The 18,798-nt window shown below is 40.8% G+C and overlaps 2 protein-coding genes across 4 annotated transcripts in view; one reads left to right on the plus strand and one right to left on the minus strand.

The window, feature by feature from the left end:
* The window catches only part of LOC143218945 (uncharacterized), a 95,830-nt gene that overhangs the window by 18,321 nt on the left and 58,711 nt on the right, over window positions 1-18,798 (plus strand). For all 3 annotated transcript variants that reach the window (XR_013011193.1, XR_013011194.1, XR_013011192.1), the window contains exon 3: window positions 18,343-18,463. The gene's annotated coding sequence lies outside the window, so the exon portion shown is untranslated. The remainder of the gene's footprint in view (window positions 1-18,342; window positions 18,464-18,798) is intronic.
* Window positions 12,797-18,798, minus strand: part of LOC143218943 (metabotropic glycine receptor) — a 157,317-nt gene continuing 151,315 nt past the window's right edge. Inside the window, exons 12-13 of the mRNA XM_076444592.1 lie at window positions 15,640-15,883; window positions 12,797-15,411 (exon numbers count right to left, since the gene is read on the minus strand). Of these exons, the coding sequence (XP_076300707.1) occupies window positions 15,107-15,411; window positions 15,640-15,883 (549 nt within the window). The 3' untranslated portion in view covers window positions 12,797-15,106. The remainder of the gene's footprint in view (window positions 15,412-15,639; window positions 15,884-18,798) is intronic.

Consider the following 18,798-nt stretch of genomic DNA (forward strand, 5'->3'; position numbering starts at 1 on the left):
CCTTTTGAATCGCCCTGTAGGTGGACTCGAGAAACTCAATGCGAAAAGAAAACCTTTATAAATGTTACATGCCATTTTCGTAAGGAGGGTCGAGACTCCACCGATTGCTACGTGATTCGCGCCATTAAACTGGATCCCCGCCCCCTACAGGATCTGTCAAAACCATGCGCGAGCGACTCGAAAGTCTTTTCACTGCGGGGATTCATGGCCCTCGTGGTTTCACTCGCTTCGGAAGTTAATCAACCGTCCTATCGTATACCCCCCTTGCCCCACCCCCTTACCCCTCCAGCTCAGATTTACCAGTCAAACCGGAAGTGGATCGAAGACGACTGTAAGAAAACGCAATGAAAGATTCATGCAGTCTCGATTCGCGGGCCAAGAGGTCCTCGCGCCTTTACCATTTCGTATGCAAATTCGTTTCCAGTCTCCCGGCCCCGCCTCCCCTCGACGCCACGCCCACTTTCCTCCCAGCCAGCTCGTCGGCCGCCCGCATTCCTCAATTTCGGTTGAAATCTTCCGCAACACGGTCGAAATTATAACAGTGTGAATCCCTGTCGGACCAGCGCAGCGCCGGAGTTCAATTAGCTTAATGTTTGAGTTCATCCGGCGGAAAACGAGTACTGTGAGAGAGGTTGCACAGACCAACAGCGGAGAACTATCGCAAATGATTAATTAAGCGACCATAATTGACCGAGTGATTCGTGTGCTCGGCATCGACTGTGGGGTAGCCGAACCTTGTACCAGTATGTATCGGTGAATTAATTGCGGTGGTGCACACTTTCGCGACATAACAGCTAGGGTTTATACAAAAACCGACTTTTTAAAAAACCGGTTTTCGGTTTTAATTTATCCATGAAAACGGTTTAAACCGGTTTTGAAATTTTACAGATAGAAAACAAGACATATTTACAATTTAAAATAGAATAAATTATAGCGGATTAATATAAGTGTTATGTATAAATTTAAAACCGGTTTTTAAAAACCGACAAACCCTAATAACAGCTACAAGACGTTCCAAAGTTGAAGAAGCGTTTTCGTGGTATTTGGCAAACTGGCGTGCCTAACATTTGGTGACTAATTTTATGAGGGATAAGGATCTAATAAACTAGCGACACTTCATGAGAAAATAATTAATAAAGAAATTAAAAATTAATTTTTTTGAGAAGATTTCTCGACAAATTTGTCTGAAGTGAATTTAATTACGATTTCTAGTAATCGATTTAGGATCGCGATGACCACGATCAATGGTCTCGGCGGGCAGTAAGAACGGTTCGGGCACTTCGACAGACGGCGAACTCGTAACTTCGTTAACCGGATAATTTTGCAACTGTGGATCGCAGTTACCATGGCCAGCCATCGGTGAGCGCAACGTTTATTGGGAAACATCGTTAAATCGTGTCACGGGGATACTTTGAACGGGCTGCGAACACTTGTACAACTAATTGGCGGGATCGACTGGCGTTCTAGTAATTAGCTGCGCGGAGGGCATCGCGATGGATGACCGTGAGGTTCGAAAATTCACGCGTGCGACTAACGCTCGAATTTGCGAGTATTCAAACGGAAAATCCACATAAAGTTTGTGATAAAAAAATTAACCAACTAAAATTAAAAATAATTTCTACAATTTAATTAGCCAATTTGTTAAGTTTAAAAGAAAATATTTGACACTTCGATAGTGAATGGACTAATAGTGGACACTTAAATGTAACAACTGTCATTAGTAGACTGCGGATGTTTGTGCAAAATAAAAATGTTTTGCACTGATTGTATAAAGCAGGAATAACATAAAAATTTATTTCATCCCTGAACGGCTTTGTTACATTAAAAGCAACGTTACAACATTCTTCAATTTTTAAAATCTTTTACTGTTTTATGTTTCACCCAACCAAATCTTTCATAAATGCATAAAGTCTAGTCGGCGCGATCTTATAGAGGGTTAGAACATATTCAACCCTCAAGTCGATCCTCAAAAATGCAACAACCCTCAAAATTATCAAAATTATTTTTGCTTCGCAATGGTTTTTCGAATAGACTATGTGAAATGGTCGCGGAGCTTTTGAATGAGCCTGTAGGAAGAAGTCGGCTCCGATTACCTAATCGGATGATTTGTCGAGCAAAATGTCGCCGTTTAAAATTTGTCGAAGTGAAATTGAAATTCCTTTGGGGCCCAGCCGGTGGGGGGATAAGACACGGGAGCCGCGCATTTTTCATCGGATGAAGACAAGCGAATGTCCCCGATTGAATGACAGATTGATTAACGAGCAATCGAACGTTCCAGGAGCTCGTCTGTGTCGCTGATTGAACGTCGGCCGAATGCTTTCCATTCCTCCGCTGCCAGTCGATGATTTATTCTGACGGGGATGAATCTGAATGTACTTTTTTCCGCTCGGCATCGGAAACAACTCGCAATTAATTGTCAGCTTGCAATCGACTCCGTTCATAACGACACTTAACGTAACACTCGATACCGATATGCTCGCGTAATCGTTCGCTACCCCGGAAAACATTTATTATTCAGCTCGTAAACATTGATCGCGTTACAAAACTGTTCTACCGAATTTGACCATTTACTCCGGTCCAGTTATGTAAACGATCGTATTCTTTATTAATCATCAGTTGTGATAATTATGTACAGGGCGTATAAAAAGTAATGATCATCTGTTCTAGGGGTGAATCTACACCTCTGGATGGCGAGTGGACTTTTGTAAGAGACACTTGCCGCAAAATTGTTTATACATATTTGAAAAAGTTTATATATTCGCGAGGAAAGTTGTTACACTTAAGCGTCTACTATAAGTTCCACTAAAGGGGCCTATTCACGATCAAGCATGTTGCGCAACAATGCCTATTGCCCAACGTGATCGTGACTGATAGTGATCGACTAATTAATACAATGTGGATTTGCGTAACATAATGCTGCACAATAATTGTTCCGCAATATGCTTGATCAAACAACATAGCCATTAATCCAAAAGACTCATTAATATTCGTAGGAAAAATTCCCTAAAATTGCATTTCGATGCAGATAGTGCGCTAAGCACTTAATAGTCCGATCCCATAATAGTTCAGGCATTTATCATCTGGCCTCGACTATTATTGTCCGATAAATAATTAGCGCCATTTAAACGAGGAATTCGATAAGTGGCAATTAGCATCGTGGGATAATAAACGTTTCTCGTAATTCTCGTTCCTAGAGGACCCGGGGGGGAGAGGGTTTGCAATTTATTTCGTAGAATTAAAATTATTGGCCGGTAAATCAGCGGTCGTGGACAGTTTGCGGCCGCATAAACAACAATTACAAAGCCTGGTCCCCGCGATAAACAACGATTAATGACTAGATAAATAATGCGTGTGGGAGAAATCGGTTACAGCGTCGTCCAGGTGCGTCACGATTACGTTACATTTCTAATTACACGGGGTGGTTGCCGCGATTAGTGGAACAGGGTGGGGGGGTTAATGGGCCGCGGCAATTAACGCAGATCGTTTTATTAATTGTCCGCCATTTCGGATTTCTTCTTCGCCGCTAATTAGTACGGCGCGGTCGGATAATTAGTTCTTCGCCGCTAATGATACGTGAAGAGGCCGATTAAGTGTATAATGACTTTAAAGTGAGGTTAAAAAGGCTTCCCCGCGGGCTTCAAGATGGCGGGCCAACGTGACGACGCTGACACGTCCTTTCGATCCATTAATGATTTATTATCGAAACTCTATCATTGAGAAAAAAATTGTAATAGTCTAAATAGTTTTTTGAGGAAAGTGGAGATGTTAGTTTTTGAATGACTTTTTGGAGTCGCTGTATATGGTGGCTATGCTCGAGACACGGAAAAGAGGAAAACGTGAATGAAACAAGATGGTAGAAGTTAACGGGGAGTGGGGGGAAGGGATGGAAACGAGGCCGCTATTTCGTTGGTATTTTTATGTCGGCGGCGAAAAAGCGATTAAAAGTTTTGGATTAAAAAGCTGGGCGCTGCATTGGTCGGTACTTGTTTTCGGCGATTTTTACACGGGTACCGTTATCTCGCGGGAGAAAGGCTCGTTCGAATGATAAAGTATTATCAGTGCGCGGAAGTTTGTCCGTCTATGTTGGAAATGTTCGGAACAATGTACGCGATGACGTAGGGGTGTACACTTGAAAATGATCAAAACCTTCCTGGTTATTCTGTAACGAGGAATATCGTTTAATTTCATTGTGAATATTTATTAAATTTAATAAATTTAAGACTGTGGACATTTATTTTTAGTTAATTAGGCGAGGTTTTTTCCGAAACTTTCTGGGTTAATTATACACGCTTAAGTCTACGTGCATGAATTTTTATATCCTGTTAAAACAGTTATTATGGAAATTATTCATCAACGATTTTGAACGGTTGCAACGCTTTATGAACTTCACGGTATAGTTTGAGAATTTTTTTTGCATCAGCTACACGTTTTTATGAAACTTATCAGGCTCATATGCATAAATTCAAGCTACGCTCATGAATTTTTATACATCGTTATCGCCATTAACGCAGTCATTATTCATCGAAAATGTTGAAAGCTTGCAAGAGTGTGTAACATTCTCAGTATGAGAATTTTTCTTTTCCAAACAAGGCAATGTTTTATAAAAAAATATTGCTTACTTCGCTAAAAAAAAATTCCCGAAGTATACAACGTTACAGGCTTCTATAAAATTTGCTAATCAACTACAATTTTATTAACGCAAATTGTAACGTACAAAAATTCACGAATACAGCTTAGACATGTATAAGTAACTGTGCAAAGTTGCGTTAAAAAATGTTGCTTGGTTTAAGAAAAAAAATTCTGAAATATCACCTTACTAAAACAATCCGAGTGTATAGAAGGGTGAAGGGTCAAAAGCGACCCGCCACTGGCGGCGCGAGGTTTAATTTTTCGGACGACTGGTTACAGAATCGAGAGGCGGGCTCTTTGGAGTATATATCGATCCCGTGGACGGACGACCCGTCGAACCGAACGAACGGGCGATCAATTTTTTCGCTGGTCCTCTAATTGAAAGCCATCTTCCGGCGAACGCCTTCTCCAATGGGACACATAAGTTCTCAGGAAACGGGACGTTCCTCCGGGTTCGAATGGCTCTCGATTTACGACTCGACACGGTTCGAAAGGTTTCTCGGACGATCGGCGTGCGTTCACCGTTTGTCATCCGGACGTGACCATTCCGTTAAACGCGGCTCTCCCTTTTTCCGGTCTGATTTTTTGTTATTTCCCAACAGCTAATGACTGCTCGATAAAATAACAAAATGATTTACGCGATCGGAAAATATTTCGTTTCCTGTTGCGCGCATCGTTCAATCGCAAAAGGTCGCCTGTCATGCCTCGATTTATTTAAAAAATGGCTTCCGCAGGTTGATTGGTTCCTGAATCGACAATCTTTCTATCAATATTCTATACATTTTATAGAGAATATAAACAAACTGAAAATATCATTTCATTATTTTTCATGTACCATCCGATCGATTTCATTTAACTTTGATGGCTCGTACATTTATACGATTTTTATGGATCAATTCTTTGTTAATATTTGTTAAAATTATGTTCATTCCTACACTGTCAAATATTGAGCATTTTATACAAGTCGAGCGATCAGCTTTATTTTTCTTTTAAAATTATGTTCATTCGTAAACTGTTAAATATTTAGCATTTTATACAAGTCGAGTTATTAGCTTCGTTTTTGAATCTGTGCAAATATTTGTATAAATGGTTCATTTATACGATTTTTATGGTTCGATACGTTGTTAACATTCGTTAAAATCATGTACATTCGTAAACGGTTAAATATTGAGAATTTTATACAAGTCGAGTTATTAACTTCGTTTTTGGGTCAGTGAAAATGTTTGTATAAATGTGTATGATTCGGGAAGGAGGAGGAGGGGGGGGGGGCAGAACGGAATAACGTAACAAGTCCAAACGCATCGAGCCTCGTCGAGATACCGTGTTCTCTGTTGATAACAACCAAGCCGGAACCCGGTCACGCGTTGTTTTCCCCCGCTGTTCAATTTTGCCTCTCGAGAGACTTTGTCGGTTAATGTCGAACGCCATGCCATAAACGCTTCCGCGAAGTGATTATGCAAGGGTACGAGGGACGAACAATGGACTCCGGGCGCTCGATCGTCCAACAAAAAGCGTCGATACGTGCCTCGAGCCAGTTCGAGGCGTGACTGATTCCACTCGGTGTATTGATTTTAACGTAAGAACGAGTTTAAAAGCGTCTTTATCCTCTTCCGGGTCGTAAAGCGTCGCTTCCTACCGCGGATGTTAACAGGGTACCGGCACGACAGTTTTCCACGATCGACAGACTGAAATCCGAAATGATCCACAAAATGGTCCATCCGGCGACACTTAACCGTGACACGCCGGTTCCTGTACAGTTTTTTTCGAAAAACTCTTCATTCATATTTTACAACAATGTTTCAACAGTGGACCGAATAATTTCTTTAAAACAATCTATTGTTAGATGGATTATTATATTATGTATATCAATGTATCGGCGACGTTTTTCCGAGTAAAATGAATCCAAACACGAAATAATTACATACAACTATTCGGATAATGAAGGTTCCACTAAATCGTGGATTAAACACGTAAAAATAATCCAAATTGTGTCGTGTTTGGACTCATTTTAATCAGCAGAACGTGACAAATATGCCTGAAAGGTTCCATAAGAAAATAATTAAAAAAAATATTTTCCAATTTTTTAACTTTTTCTCAGGAACGAAGCATCCCACGGAAAATCTTCTCTGCACAACATTGACTGATTTTTGTATGAAAAACCGGGAATTTCGAATTTCGAAACCGAGAAGGGTGGGAGAAGAGGCGGAAAAGTACGAATTCTGGGAGGATCTAGCCGACTCGGCCGTGCGATTGCTATGAGGAGTCGATACGATACGGCGTCGTCGGTGGATTTGTCGGGCGCAGGCCTCGCAACGCGTCCGTCTGCTGCAGAAAATTAGAGCATGCGGTGCGAATGACGGGGCCGCGGCGGCAATTAATATCGTCGAAATCGCTGGGATCCGTGCCGCGGATTATTAACACTGTACCACGTGTATTCGCCGCGGACGAATTATTTGACAGCGCGCCCCGGTGTCTGTCGCATCCCTCCGCTCCCATTGTCAGAAAGCGGAACGTCCCCCGCTGAAAAATTAAACAGAACGTCGACCCTCAACCACTGAACGTGCCGGGAACTAAGAATTACTGGCATGTGCTGCCCTTTAAAAATGGCTAGAACGAATTTATGAGTATATCGAGTTAACAATATTTAGAACTTGGAGACATCAATTTTTTATTTTTCTGTTATTTTCTTGTGAAACTTCTATCAAAATATTCCTTACATCTTTCTGATTGAAATTAGGGATGAGATCAAGTTCAATATGTACTCACGAATCCGAGTCAATTTCAATAACCAAGTTTAATTTCATGCTTTCGATTACTACTTAAAAGCAATAATGTTTCAATGATTTTATTTGAGAAGTATTCATTTTATACAAACTGATATCGAACCTCCGAATGACTACTCACAAGTTTCGAAAAGATACTTATAAGTACTTCGATGTTGAATTTTGGATATCAGATCTGCATTGTTGGTTTTAAGCACTTTCTTTATTAAATTCGTAACTACTTAAGAATAATATTTCCGATAGATTATGAAAGTTATAAATGTTGAATTAAATTATGCACTAGAGGACAACATAATTGATTTTAAAAAGCTGAATCAAAGTTCAAACGTGTTTGCGAGGTACTTGATCCCATCCCTAATTAAAATGATATCCAACACGACCCAATACGGTCAAATTTATTCGTTTGATGCACAGGAGTGTAGAACCTTTATTATCCGAACCGATCAGCGGAATATTCAGATGACACAATCCAAATGTTATCGTGTCTCGGCTCGTTTTAATTAGAAAGAAGGAAAAAATGTCACACATACTGGATACATAGCAAAAAATTGTTTAAAAAAATTATTGAACAATTTTGTAATTTTTTGAAAACACTATTTTATACCAGCCATTTTTACTGCTCGGTACCCCTTTAGTATTAATTCTTATAATTATATTCTGATATTCTCCAAGCAAAAGCGATCTGATTACGTGCTCAAGAGATTTTTCATAAGGGGATTCGTTTACGAGAAAATTGTTAATAAATGTTGCAAAAAGCACATTGAATCTTTTGCGACTTAAGGGATCATTTTCCTTTCACGAAAGTGCAGAAAGATTATGCGGAGAGATTTTTAATAATACGTTCCTCTTTCGATAAAATTGCGTTTCTTTACTATGATGCGAGAGACACCAGAAAATGGTCTGACTATGGCTGGGGCGTTTTTACCTGAGCAAAGGCGTGTAATCACTGCTTTTAATTGCCATATACGATAGCAATCTTGGTATAAACTCGACTATACGCTATAGCATAATATTACGTTTCCTGCAAATGGGTTCGTTTTCAATGGAATTGCTTTCGAATTGGAAACACATTGTCTGATCATGACTGGCCATTTCTACCGGAAACAAAGGTTACCATAGCTTTCAACTGCAAAATGTTGGTTTTCGGTATAAAACCGAGGTTGCAATGTTGTAGGAATTATTTTTCTGTTAACTTTCATTTTCGAGTGTCTGGCTGTTGTTGGCCCATTCTACTTAGAACAGAACTGCGACAACACCCTTCATTCAAAGTTCAATAACTCGACCAAAAAAAATCGTGCATTACTTTTAGAGGCGGGATTGGAAAGGAGGAGCTTTAATCTTTAGATCCACGTTCAATTCAGTCCCGAGAAAAATTTCTCAAAGCTTCTACAGACGTTTCAATCTGAAACATGTTCTACACACCACATGTCCTCAGTTTCCCACCTGCAGTAGGGTGTCAAAGTTTCTCGGACAAAAATGAACGACACACTGTGAAAGTAGAGGCTTCAAGCTTTAAAATGAGTCTAGAAACTTCACTGTACCAGGTTTTTAAACCTAGCAATCATTGTTTAGATATCAACAATTCCCGAGTATTTTTGTCTATTGGTGTTTAAGACTTTTATCCGTTGATCTCCGCCGACGTACCTGCCCAGTTTGCGGAAGAGAGCATAATCTGTCGCGTCGGCGAACAATGGTATTACAGGGCGGTGAGGCAGCGGTCTCTCGGCCGGGTGTAATCTTTCGCCTGGCCGCGGTAATTAACTCGATGTTGCTAAAGGGCGTCGATAAGCTTCGAATCGGATGGCCGATGGTAATTAGCGGCCTATAGTCACCACCGTCGGGGCCAGTGATTAATTCTCAATCTCTCTCTCTCTCTTGTTCGCACAGGGAGTATCGGGCCTAGTCGGGTTTCTACCCGCGGCGCGGGTCGGTTTCTACCGGCATGAAAATTGATTATGCAAACGAGACAGTGTTTCTCGGGCGTGGCACGGTGTTTGTATCGCGATTCAATGATCGTTGTCACCTCAGCGCGTTCCGGCACGAGGATGTTTTACAATCGATGATTTAATGATAGCCCGCTGTTAACGAGCCGGCTAGCCCGTTCTCGTCGACGACGGCCGCAGTCATTCCGCGCGTCCCGGGAAATAATTGATTTCTAAGCGGTGACCGATGCCCGCCGCGATTTATCAACGGGAACAACGAAATGGAAACTTTATGCAGGGCCAACCACGCCGCCGTGAATTAATTGTGTTGTTGAATTTATGCCGGCTTTTATTCATATCGTGCGACCGACTGAAGCGACGTAATATGCAAATGTCGGTCAATAAAATATTCGTATACGCGGCGGAATAGAGTGGATGCGATGGATCGTGAAAGTAGAGGCTGCAAGCTTTCAAATGAGTCCGGGCTCGTTGTTCTATCTTCTTTCTTCGTGGAGTTATCGCGGTTTATGTATTGACGATTTTTTGGATATGGGTTCGAAATACTTTCTAGGGAATTTCATTAATCACCAGACGAAGTCTAGTGAACATGGTGAGTCATGGGGTCCCTGAAATTGATAATAGAATTTCCTAGATATGCTTGTGTCATTGGGTAAAACACTAGTCGAATTAATGAGTAACTAAACTTTCTGAATCGCTGGTGAATCACTAGATAAAGTCACTAGATAGTCTCTAAATTGAATAAGTAACTAGACTAAACTTCCTAGATTTAGTAAGTTACCAAAATAAGATATATTACAAATGAACGATATCCTTCAATGAACAACAGTAGATAAAATTACTAAATTCTGGTGGAATGCATAAGTAACTAGATGAATATACCAACAAAAATTTACAAATTACAAGGCATAAATAGTATCCAATGTTCCCTACATACAATGACCAGCTCGTTAACTAAAATATTGTTGAACGAAATTACACTGAAATAAATAACCAGAGAATACTTACTAAAATTAAGTCCCTAGATACAATACCAGCAAACTTACTAGCCAACTCTCTTCTCACGCAGCGTCTGTAACAAACGAAATGAAATGAAACGAAACAACAAAAAAACGATCGGTTATAAGACAAGATAAGACACAATGACGTTTTCGATAGATTCATCCGTTTATTTATTTCTTTATTTAATGACACGCTCGTCCGGCGGTCGTGCCCGGTTACAGTTTTAAATCGAACCGACACACTCAGGATCAGTTACTCGACTCGATCGATCGAGTAATAACAATGTGTACGCACGCACACATATACTCACACACAGCTCGGATCGACCGCTGAACGACCAATAATCGCTGATATAATCACTCATCCAACATCCGTTTTTCAACATTCTTGCGCGACCCCGCGGAAAACGCAATCGCCGGTATATCGATTTTCAACGAAATTATTCCCCCTCCTTATCGAATATCGATAATTCTTATTAAATCCGATGGTATCCCGGGTTTGCCGGAAAACAAACCTCCACTTATTGCGCGCGATGCTCCGGCTGCAATTTTCCAACGGAGCACAGTGGTTCATAATGTTTCAGCAGTTCAAGCGGCTAATTGGTGCGCAGAAACGGAACGAACGGAATTATAATATTGAATTCGGGGGCGAGTGAAATCAACCGTGGAAAAATTAATTTTCATCGTCCAAAGTGCCATCGTTCGGAAAAAGTAAACATACCGGTTTTACTTCTCTCGAACTTGCTCCTTTTGACAGTGAAACAAATAATTCGGATATTTTAAAATAAATTTTAAATTATCCATTTTTCAATATACAAATTAAATAGAGATTCTAACAATCGAATAGCTCGATATACTGAAAAATAGAAGTACCAGTTCGATAACAACAATTTAGTACCATATTCGTCACTCTCCAGTACTATAAGTTTATATCTCTTTTAATTTTATATTCTACATCAAGTTGAACCACGATGGGTGAACGTGATTCACAAACATTTATACACCCTAACAATACGTCTTTCGATTTTTCAAAGAAGTCACATTGTTCCTGAACTGTTGAAACCTGATTCCGCACCACTATGAATCGTGTCTCGTAAAGATCCTTTCAACATTGTTCAACGAGCTTCTTTGGCAAAAGTGCACGAATTTGCGACAAAACTCCATCTCCCAGCATCCCTCGCGGGTAAGCCTCGTTGTTTCACATTCGAAAATTACAAAAATTCTGTGAAGAACACCCAATAACCTCTATCTAATCTCTAGAAACATACAATTTGAAAGAATTCGGATTTTCTCGATGTACACAATTTTTTAAACGCCCTGTAGAGCTGGATATTTACTTTAGAAGGTCGTCGCAAGTGAATTAACAAATTACAACGCGAGGTACCCGCGAGAAACGCGTCTCCGATTAATTACGAGGGTAGGTCGGCGCTGGCCCAGCCCAGCTCGCTCAGGCCCTGCCCAGGCCCCGCTCCGGCCACGCCCCTACCCCGCCCCGTTTCGCATCGAGAAAGCGAATATTGCTGGTACTCGTTACATCTACACGGTGTTTCCCGTTATTATAGGGGTAACGCGATCCATCCCCGTCCTCTGGGAGAAGAACGGCTGCGTGATCCCAACCGATATCGACGAGTTTATCTACACCGGGGGCAATTCCGCCGGAAACCGGCGTCTTCCCTTTCCGAGAGTCGACTCTCCTTGGCTCGACCATCGACATTCGACACGATTATCGGGTTTCGACGCCACGGGCCATGAGCCGACACGTTACGACTTTGATCGAGAGCCGGAACTCACGTATCTCATTGTCGTAGTGCTATCTGGTTACAAATTGTGATTGCGTTTGTTGTCGATTTCAGACTTTGCTGTTTCAGACAATTTGAATATTTCCAGCCGGTGAAAGAACGTCATCAGGGCCGTAGTCACTCTTCTCCCAGAGAGCGCGGCCTCCCGAAGACCGATATGCATAATTAAAATGTTTACTTAATAAGTAGAGTCTCGAGCTGGCGTTGATGAACAACGTACGCGACTTAGCTGAAGATCGAGGTCCACGCGTTCGTGTAATTGGTGTCCCTCCTTCGAGGGCATTATTCAAACAGTCGGAGATAGGAAAAACTGATCGATCCCTGGAGTGGTGCTTGTGAACCAGGACGTTTAATTAGGACGATAATTAATCTCCATGCGGAATTTGTCGGCCGGTAGGTTTACCGATCCCCGGAACAGTTAGGCGACTCAGGTGGTAAATGATTGACGAAGTAATTAATTACCGTTCCACTTGGGGAACAGAATTACCTGGGGACTGCTCCGCCAGTGATTGGAAAAAGATACTTCGTCTTCGTCAACAATTTCGTTCGTTAAGATGATAAAGACAACAATGTTTTCTTTCATTAAGAAGAATGAAGACGAACGAATTTTCAAGCTTGCTCTCGTTGAAGTTTTATTTTTAAAATGGTTTAATTATTTTATCATTTAATAAACGATATAGAAAATCAAATTATTTCGGGAATGCGTCGGCAAAGCTACACTCGATAAATACTCGTGCCTCATCAGGGTGTGTTCGGCTCATTAACTTGTTGCACGTGGAGCGGTACATTATTTTTCTATATTAAGTGCATTGGAAAATTGATTGTATGAATTTTATCTGAAATTTCTCATATCGAATCTCGTTTATTCTTCTCGGCGGAGTTTATTTGTTAAGTAATTCCACGTTAATCCGATCGATCGTTGAGATAACGTTCTTCGTTTATCTAAATTGATAATACTTGTTAACGTCGCAATGTAATAACCGAGGGGTCATTAAAACGTCCGCCATTTTGAACGCGAGGACCTAGAATAAATTTCAGATCGATAGATGTTACCATCGCAGCTCGTCGATATATCCCTGTCATCATCATTCGTTCATCAACGCCGCGCGACGAAGAGTCTCCATTGTCGCGTGATCATTGTTAGGTTGTTGCACATGACCGGGGACGCTTGAGCGTCATCGTGAATCATCGGAAATCATTATCTGCTTGTTCGAATCAAGAGTGAACTCCCGCCCGTTCAATGCTACTTCGAACGAACGGTCGCCAGTCATCATTAGGCTAATATATTAAAATTTTAAAATTGTATTAACCCCTTGCCGTATCATTTTCTTTACATTGATTCCAAACGTCTTTATCCCCAAAAATGTCGTAGAAGGGAAAAGAAAATTTATATTTTTTATACGGCTACATTTATTTTAATGCTTAAATATTGATTACGAACGAATCAAATTTGATTTCATCCTAAAAGAAACACATAACATTCATATTTGTTAGACTATGACTATGTTAAGATCTTGATGACGAGTCTGACTCGTTAAAACACGGCAAGGGGGGTTAATACCTCAACAATGAAAATAAATTTTTATTTCACTCGAACTCCGCATAAACTTATTTTTACACAATATTTGTAAAATTCTGGTCGACAAAACATTTTCGAAATTTTTCAGAATTTCCGCGAGAGAGGACAGATTTTGAAACGATTCGGAAGGACCGCTATTTTTCGCGTGCAACAACCGAACGAAATTCCCCGGTTAGCCTAACGACGTCCGCGATAACCTAACGCACGATCATAACAACGAAACTCGATCGTTAGTCTAGTGGCAAACTCGCGTCACGTGGTTTATGTACAACATATTTACAGTTGGACTGATATGACGAGCGCGTGGGAGGGGCAGTCTCGCTCCGTCCACCAGTTCCCCGACCACTCCCTCCACCCCGCCCCTCAGACACGCTCGATCTCGGTAAAACGGTTTCGATCCGCTTCGGTCGTATAACTAGCGAGCGGTTGCATTATTTACAAATCAACTTACGCGTGTACGGCAGAAGACTTTGAATAAGCGGCTAGGGCGATATGTACAGAAGCTGTGTCCCAGATAGAAATTATACATAAATAACGCCCCACAGATTTACAATTCCACGATAGGTCGCGCTGCTTCCGTTTGAGCGAATTTCCTGCATTATATTCGAAAACGTCGACAGAATCGAATTCGTCGTCCGAAAACAAGTCGAAAATTTTAGTAGAATTTTCTTCTAGGACGCTTCTGTGCTGAGAAAATCGAGATAGAAGATTCTACTAACCTGCGCGCGTCGAAAGGGGCGTGGCCGCGAGCGCTCACGCGATCGAAATCTTCAAACGCGATTTACTAGAGAACGGTGCGTCCTAGAGAGATGGTCTATGGGACGTTTTCGATATAATGTTGGGCGACAAATCATTCTGTCGATGTCTCGGTCTCGAATCATGCAGTGTTGTGCAGTAATGGTGAAATACGTATGGGGACGTTACGCGGGCCTATTCAGACTGGTCTGAAGACGAGAGGTTCCCGTAAAAATCGGTGAAAGTAGGGGAAAGGTGCTGAACTTTTCTATCTGGGACGGATCGGATGCATCCGGATAAAGTGCATTCTCTCATATCGGCTGCAAGTTTCCTCGTTTGCCCGAGGAAACGAGAAAACTCCCTGTACTTACATATTTTACTTTTTAGACGATTTCCCAGAGTGCCTTGTTTCCCGAACGGCGGGAAAAGCGAGGTGCCGTGTCCTGGGGAATTTCCCGACGGTCCACAAGATTCCCCAAGCTTTTCGGAACTATCGGCAAACAATTCTCCAAGGGAACTTACATACTTTTTCGATGAACACCTTTTCGAACAATACCAAACCCAACACTGGCCACTCGAAACGACGAACTAGAGTAGCTTATAGAGGTTCACAGAACGTGACGAGGTTCGTGGGGTCTTTCTACACTGTGACCTCTTCGGAAAACCTGGTCTTGTCGTCCAGATTGATCACTATGTCGCGCGTCCTGGCGTGGCCCGACTTGCTTTTGCTTTTCTCTCTTGGTTCCTTTTCTTCCGGCTTCGTCTCTGTGCCGATGTCTTCGGTGGTTGGTCGACCGGAAGTGGACACTGCCACGTCAGCTGTTCGAGGAGTCTTTTTGGCTTCTACTGTGACCAGGACATCGCTGTCCTTCGAGGAACTGGGGTCCTTGGACTTGATACCGTTCTTCTCTATACAGGCCTGGCACCTCTTCTCCTCTTTCGCTTCTGCGGGTATTCAGTGATTCGATGAAAAAATTATTTTTTGAATTTGTAATTTTAACTCGGGTTGAAAAATAATTGCAACTTCAATTGGTATACAGGTAAAAAATATTGCATCCCCAATTTGTCCGGCGGGAACGTAAAAATTTAATGCCAGAAATATTATTTTGGAAATATCTTTATGAAGCAGAACATTTTGGAAACTCCTATGTTGAAACTGGGATGCAGACTCACCACTTTTCTTGCCGCTATCAACCTGATACGATCCTCCGACGTTTGTCTCGGCGATCGCCGTGGATCCATTTAGATCATTCAGTCTCATGCTTGAGGAGATCGCCTGGATCGTGGACACCTGTGTTTCTGCGCGGTTAGCTGCCTCGTGCATCGCTGCCAATTTGTTTACTAAATGGTGGTTGCCGAGCAGAATATTCTTTTCTTTGAGCACCTCCAATTGGTTGATAAATCGACGGAACTCCTCCTGGAAAATTGGAAACAAACAGGAATGGTCAGTTGTAGATTTTTCCAAATCCCATATTACATGTAATCGTTATTATTTTCTTATATTTAAGTCTACAAAAGTTAAAAAAGAAATTCTTCTCTAAATGTCAAATAGAACTCCTTACGTTTCTTATAAAGAATCTTCTTTTCATAATTGATAGATTTTACATTAAATCTATATTTAATCAAATTTATATTTAGGAAAATCTATATTTAAGAAAATCTATATTTAATCAAATTTATATTTAATCAAATTCATATTTAATCAAATTCATATTTAAGAAAATCTATATTTAATCAAATCCATATTTAATAGAATTTACATTTCATAAAATCTATATTTAATAGAATTCACACATTATGAACGTACTTCAGTTTTCAATACTAATTCCGACAGCAAACCAGGTGGTTTAAAAATAAAGGATTCGAGTAGCAGTTACTATGACACGGCCATTACACGGTCCAGTGGGTTCTTGACATCCAATAGCAGCCTATAGTTACGTATAGAATTCTGGGAATGCAATGGGAGCATCGAGTGGCGAGAAACGAGGATTTAGCAATGGACGTACTAATGCCTGAGATGAGGAACGTCCTAGCCGACCTGTAGAGTTCGATAACGCCATATTAGCTGGCTCGATGAAAGCAAAGCTCACAATTAATAGTGTTAGATATAGGGGATCGGGTGGCGTACACGCAGAACAGTCCCTCGAACACGGTTGTTCCTATAAAATCGGTCGAAACCATAACCGGAAGACCATAAATCACCTGGATAAATATATAAACTGGTAAACGAATTTTTTGAATAATTTCTGAGAAACCATCATGGCGCCTAGAAACTTTATATGCACACTTACTTATAAGAGATTTAAACTAGTGGGGTAATAATAATTCATAGGGTAACGATCATTGTCAGAACAACATAAATCACCTGGACAGATTTATAAATTGCTAAATTGATTTTTGGAATTGTTTAGAAGTAGACTGCGAATCTTTATGCAAAATAAAAATTGTCTTCATCAATTGCAAGACACAGAAGCCGTATAAAACTTTCTTTCTATTTTCAACAATTTTAATCAACCGAGAATAACATATGGGCGTTCTTAAATTGTCTTAATGTTTTTATTGTTTTATAAGTTTTATAAGTTTTACTATTTATAAGCAACAAGATAGCGTAAACAGGTTAAGCTTATTATACAGATTAAGGCATAATGACATGAGTATATGCTAGAGTCCCGGAGAATCTAGAGTACGTCAAAGCCTCGACCGAAGTATACGGAAATTTAATTTGCCCGGACTATAGCAAAGTTCTTACTGTACGGGCATGTCTCGCGAACTAATTGACCTAGACCGTGCCCGGCGCTCTGAAGAACAAACATTATAGCAAAGTCTAGTTAACCCAGATTAGGGCCAACGAAATTTCTACTGTGTACTTTCCAAATTGTACGGTAATATTTTTCGTTGTTGCTAGACAGCGGATTTTACGAGGCTTGCAAACATTATTTCAACGGGTTAAACCTACATTCCAACCTGCAAATTTTTAAATTAAATTATAATAGAAATTTGATTCATGATTATATATTTATTTTTTTAATAAACTCTCGACATGGAAAACAATATTTTCACTGAAACTATTAATCAAAAATATGAACAATTTTCTAAAGTAGAAATATAATTAAGATATAAATTGAATGTTACTCATTCCGGTTTAATTAATTAAAATGTTGAGTAACCTGAACATGGTGAAGTTTAGATGTTCCAGGTGAAAAATTCGCGCGAGGCTAACGAGAGGTGCGGTGGACGCGTCGCAAATGTGATCTGCCATTTAGAATTCGCAAACGATCCGCGTCGTCGGGACGATTAGGCGATTCGGGCCGCCACTGGCGAAGAGAGTTCGGCCCGGTTGCATTAACCCCGACAAAAGCCCGCGCGCAAAAATGTCATCCGCCGGAGCTTTTAGAATGGCGAAGATTACTAGCGAATCGCAAAAAGCCTGGAAAATTGCGTCGACCTCGAAGATACGATCGTTGGAACTGCGACGACGAAAAAAAAAAGAACGAAAAATGGCGGCTATAGAGCGTGAGAGAGAGAGAGAGAGAGAGAGAGAGAAAAAGAGGTCGAGCAGAGGCGTCTGTTCTGACATTTGACTGATGACGATTAGCACTCGGCCCTTCAGGGCCTCGTAAATGGAATTTACACGCGACACCTAACACAGAGTGATGGAACGAGTCCCCACTTTTGTACAAGATTCATACCCTTTCGTTGTTACGGGCTCGTGTTCCGCGCATCGATCAAAGCAAACGCGAATTAAGGGCGTACCTTCACTGTCCAAACACGTGTTGACTTTGGGAATTTTTTTAAAGCATAATTACTACATGGAAAATTCTGGCTTTTGACAGTGACGTTGTCGCTACTCTTGACTTTATTCTCAATTTTTTTCAGGACGAAATGTGAAAAAATGGCGGAGTTAACCGAAACATCCTTTTATCGGTACATTGATGGATGGCCCCCGTTGCTAACGAAAATTGAAACGTCTCGGATCAACAATACTTTCATCCTGAAAGTAAGTATGTAGAAGGTATTATCTAGAACGCAGTGTAGAATTTTTAAGAAATTCGGTCGTACGTAGAAATCGCAGCAGTTTGCCATCAAAGTCTCCACAACTTTTTTGTTCTTAATTATTTCTTGGCTAAACTTGTGTCAATTTTTGGGGAACAGTCTTGAACGAAGAAAATATATTGTATATTTCTTTTTTTCTTGACACGGTTGACAGCTGGTTGCGACGATGACGTGACAAGATAAGATGTCCCGACCTACATTTGGCCTGGTAATACGCTTGTAGCAGTCGCCGTGAATTTATCAGTATAAGTTTCATAGACCGTGTAACCGTCCTTTAGA

The sequence above is a fragment of the Lasioglossum baleicum genome, chromosome 20 (genome assembly GCF_051020765.1).
Source record: "Lasioglossum baleicum chromosome 20, iyLasBale1, whole genome shotgun sequence".
Lineage (NCBI taxonomy): Eukaryota > Metazoa > Arthropoda > Insecta > Hymenoptera > Halictidae > Lasioglossum > Lasioglossum baleicum.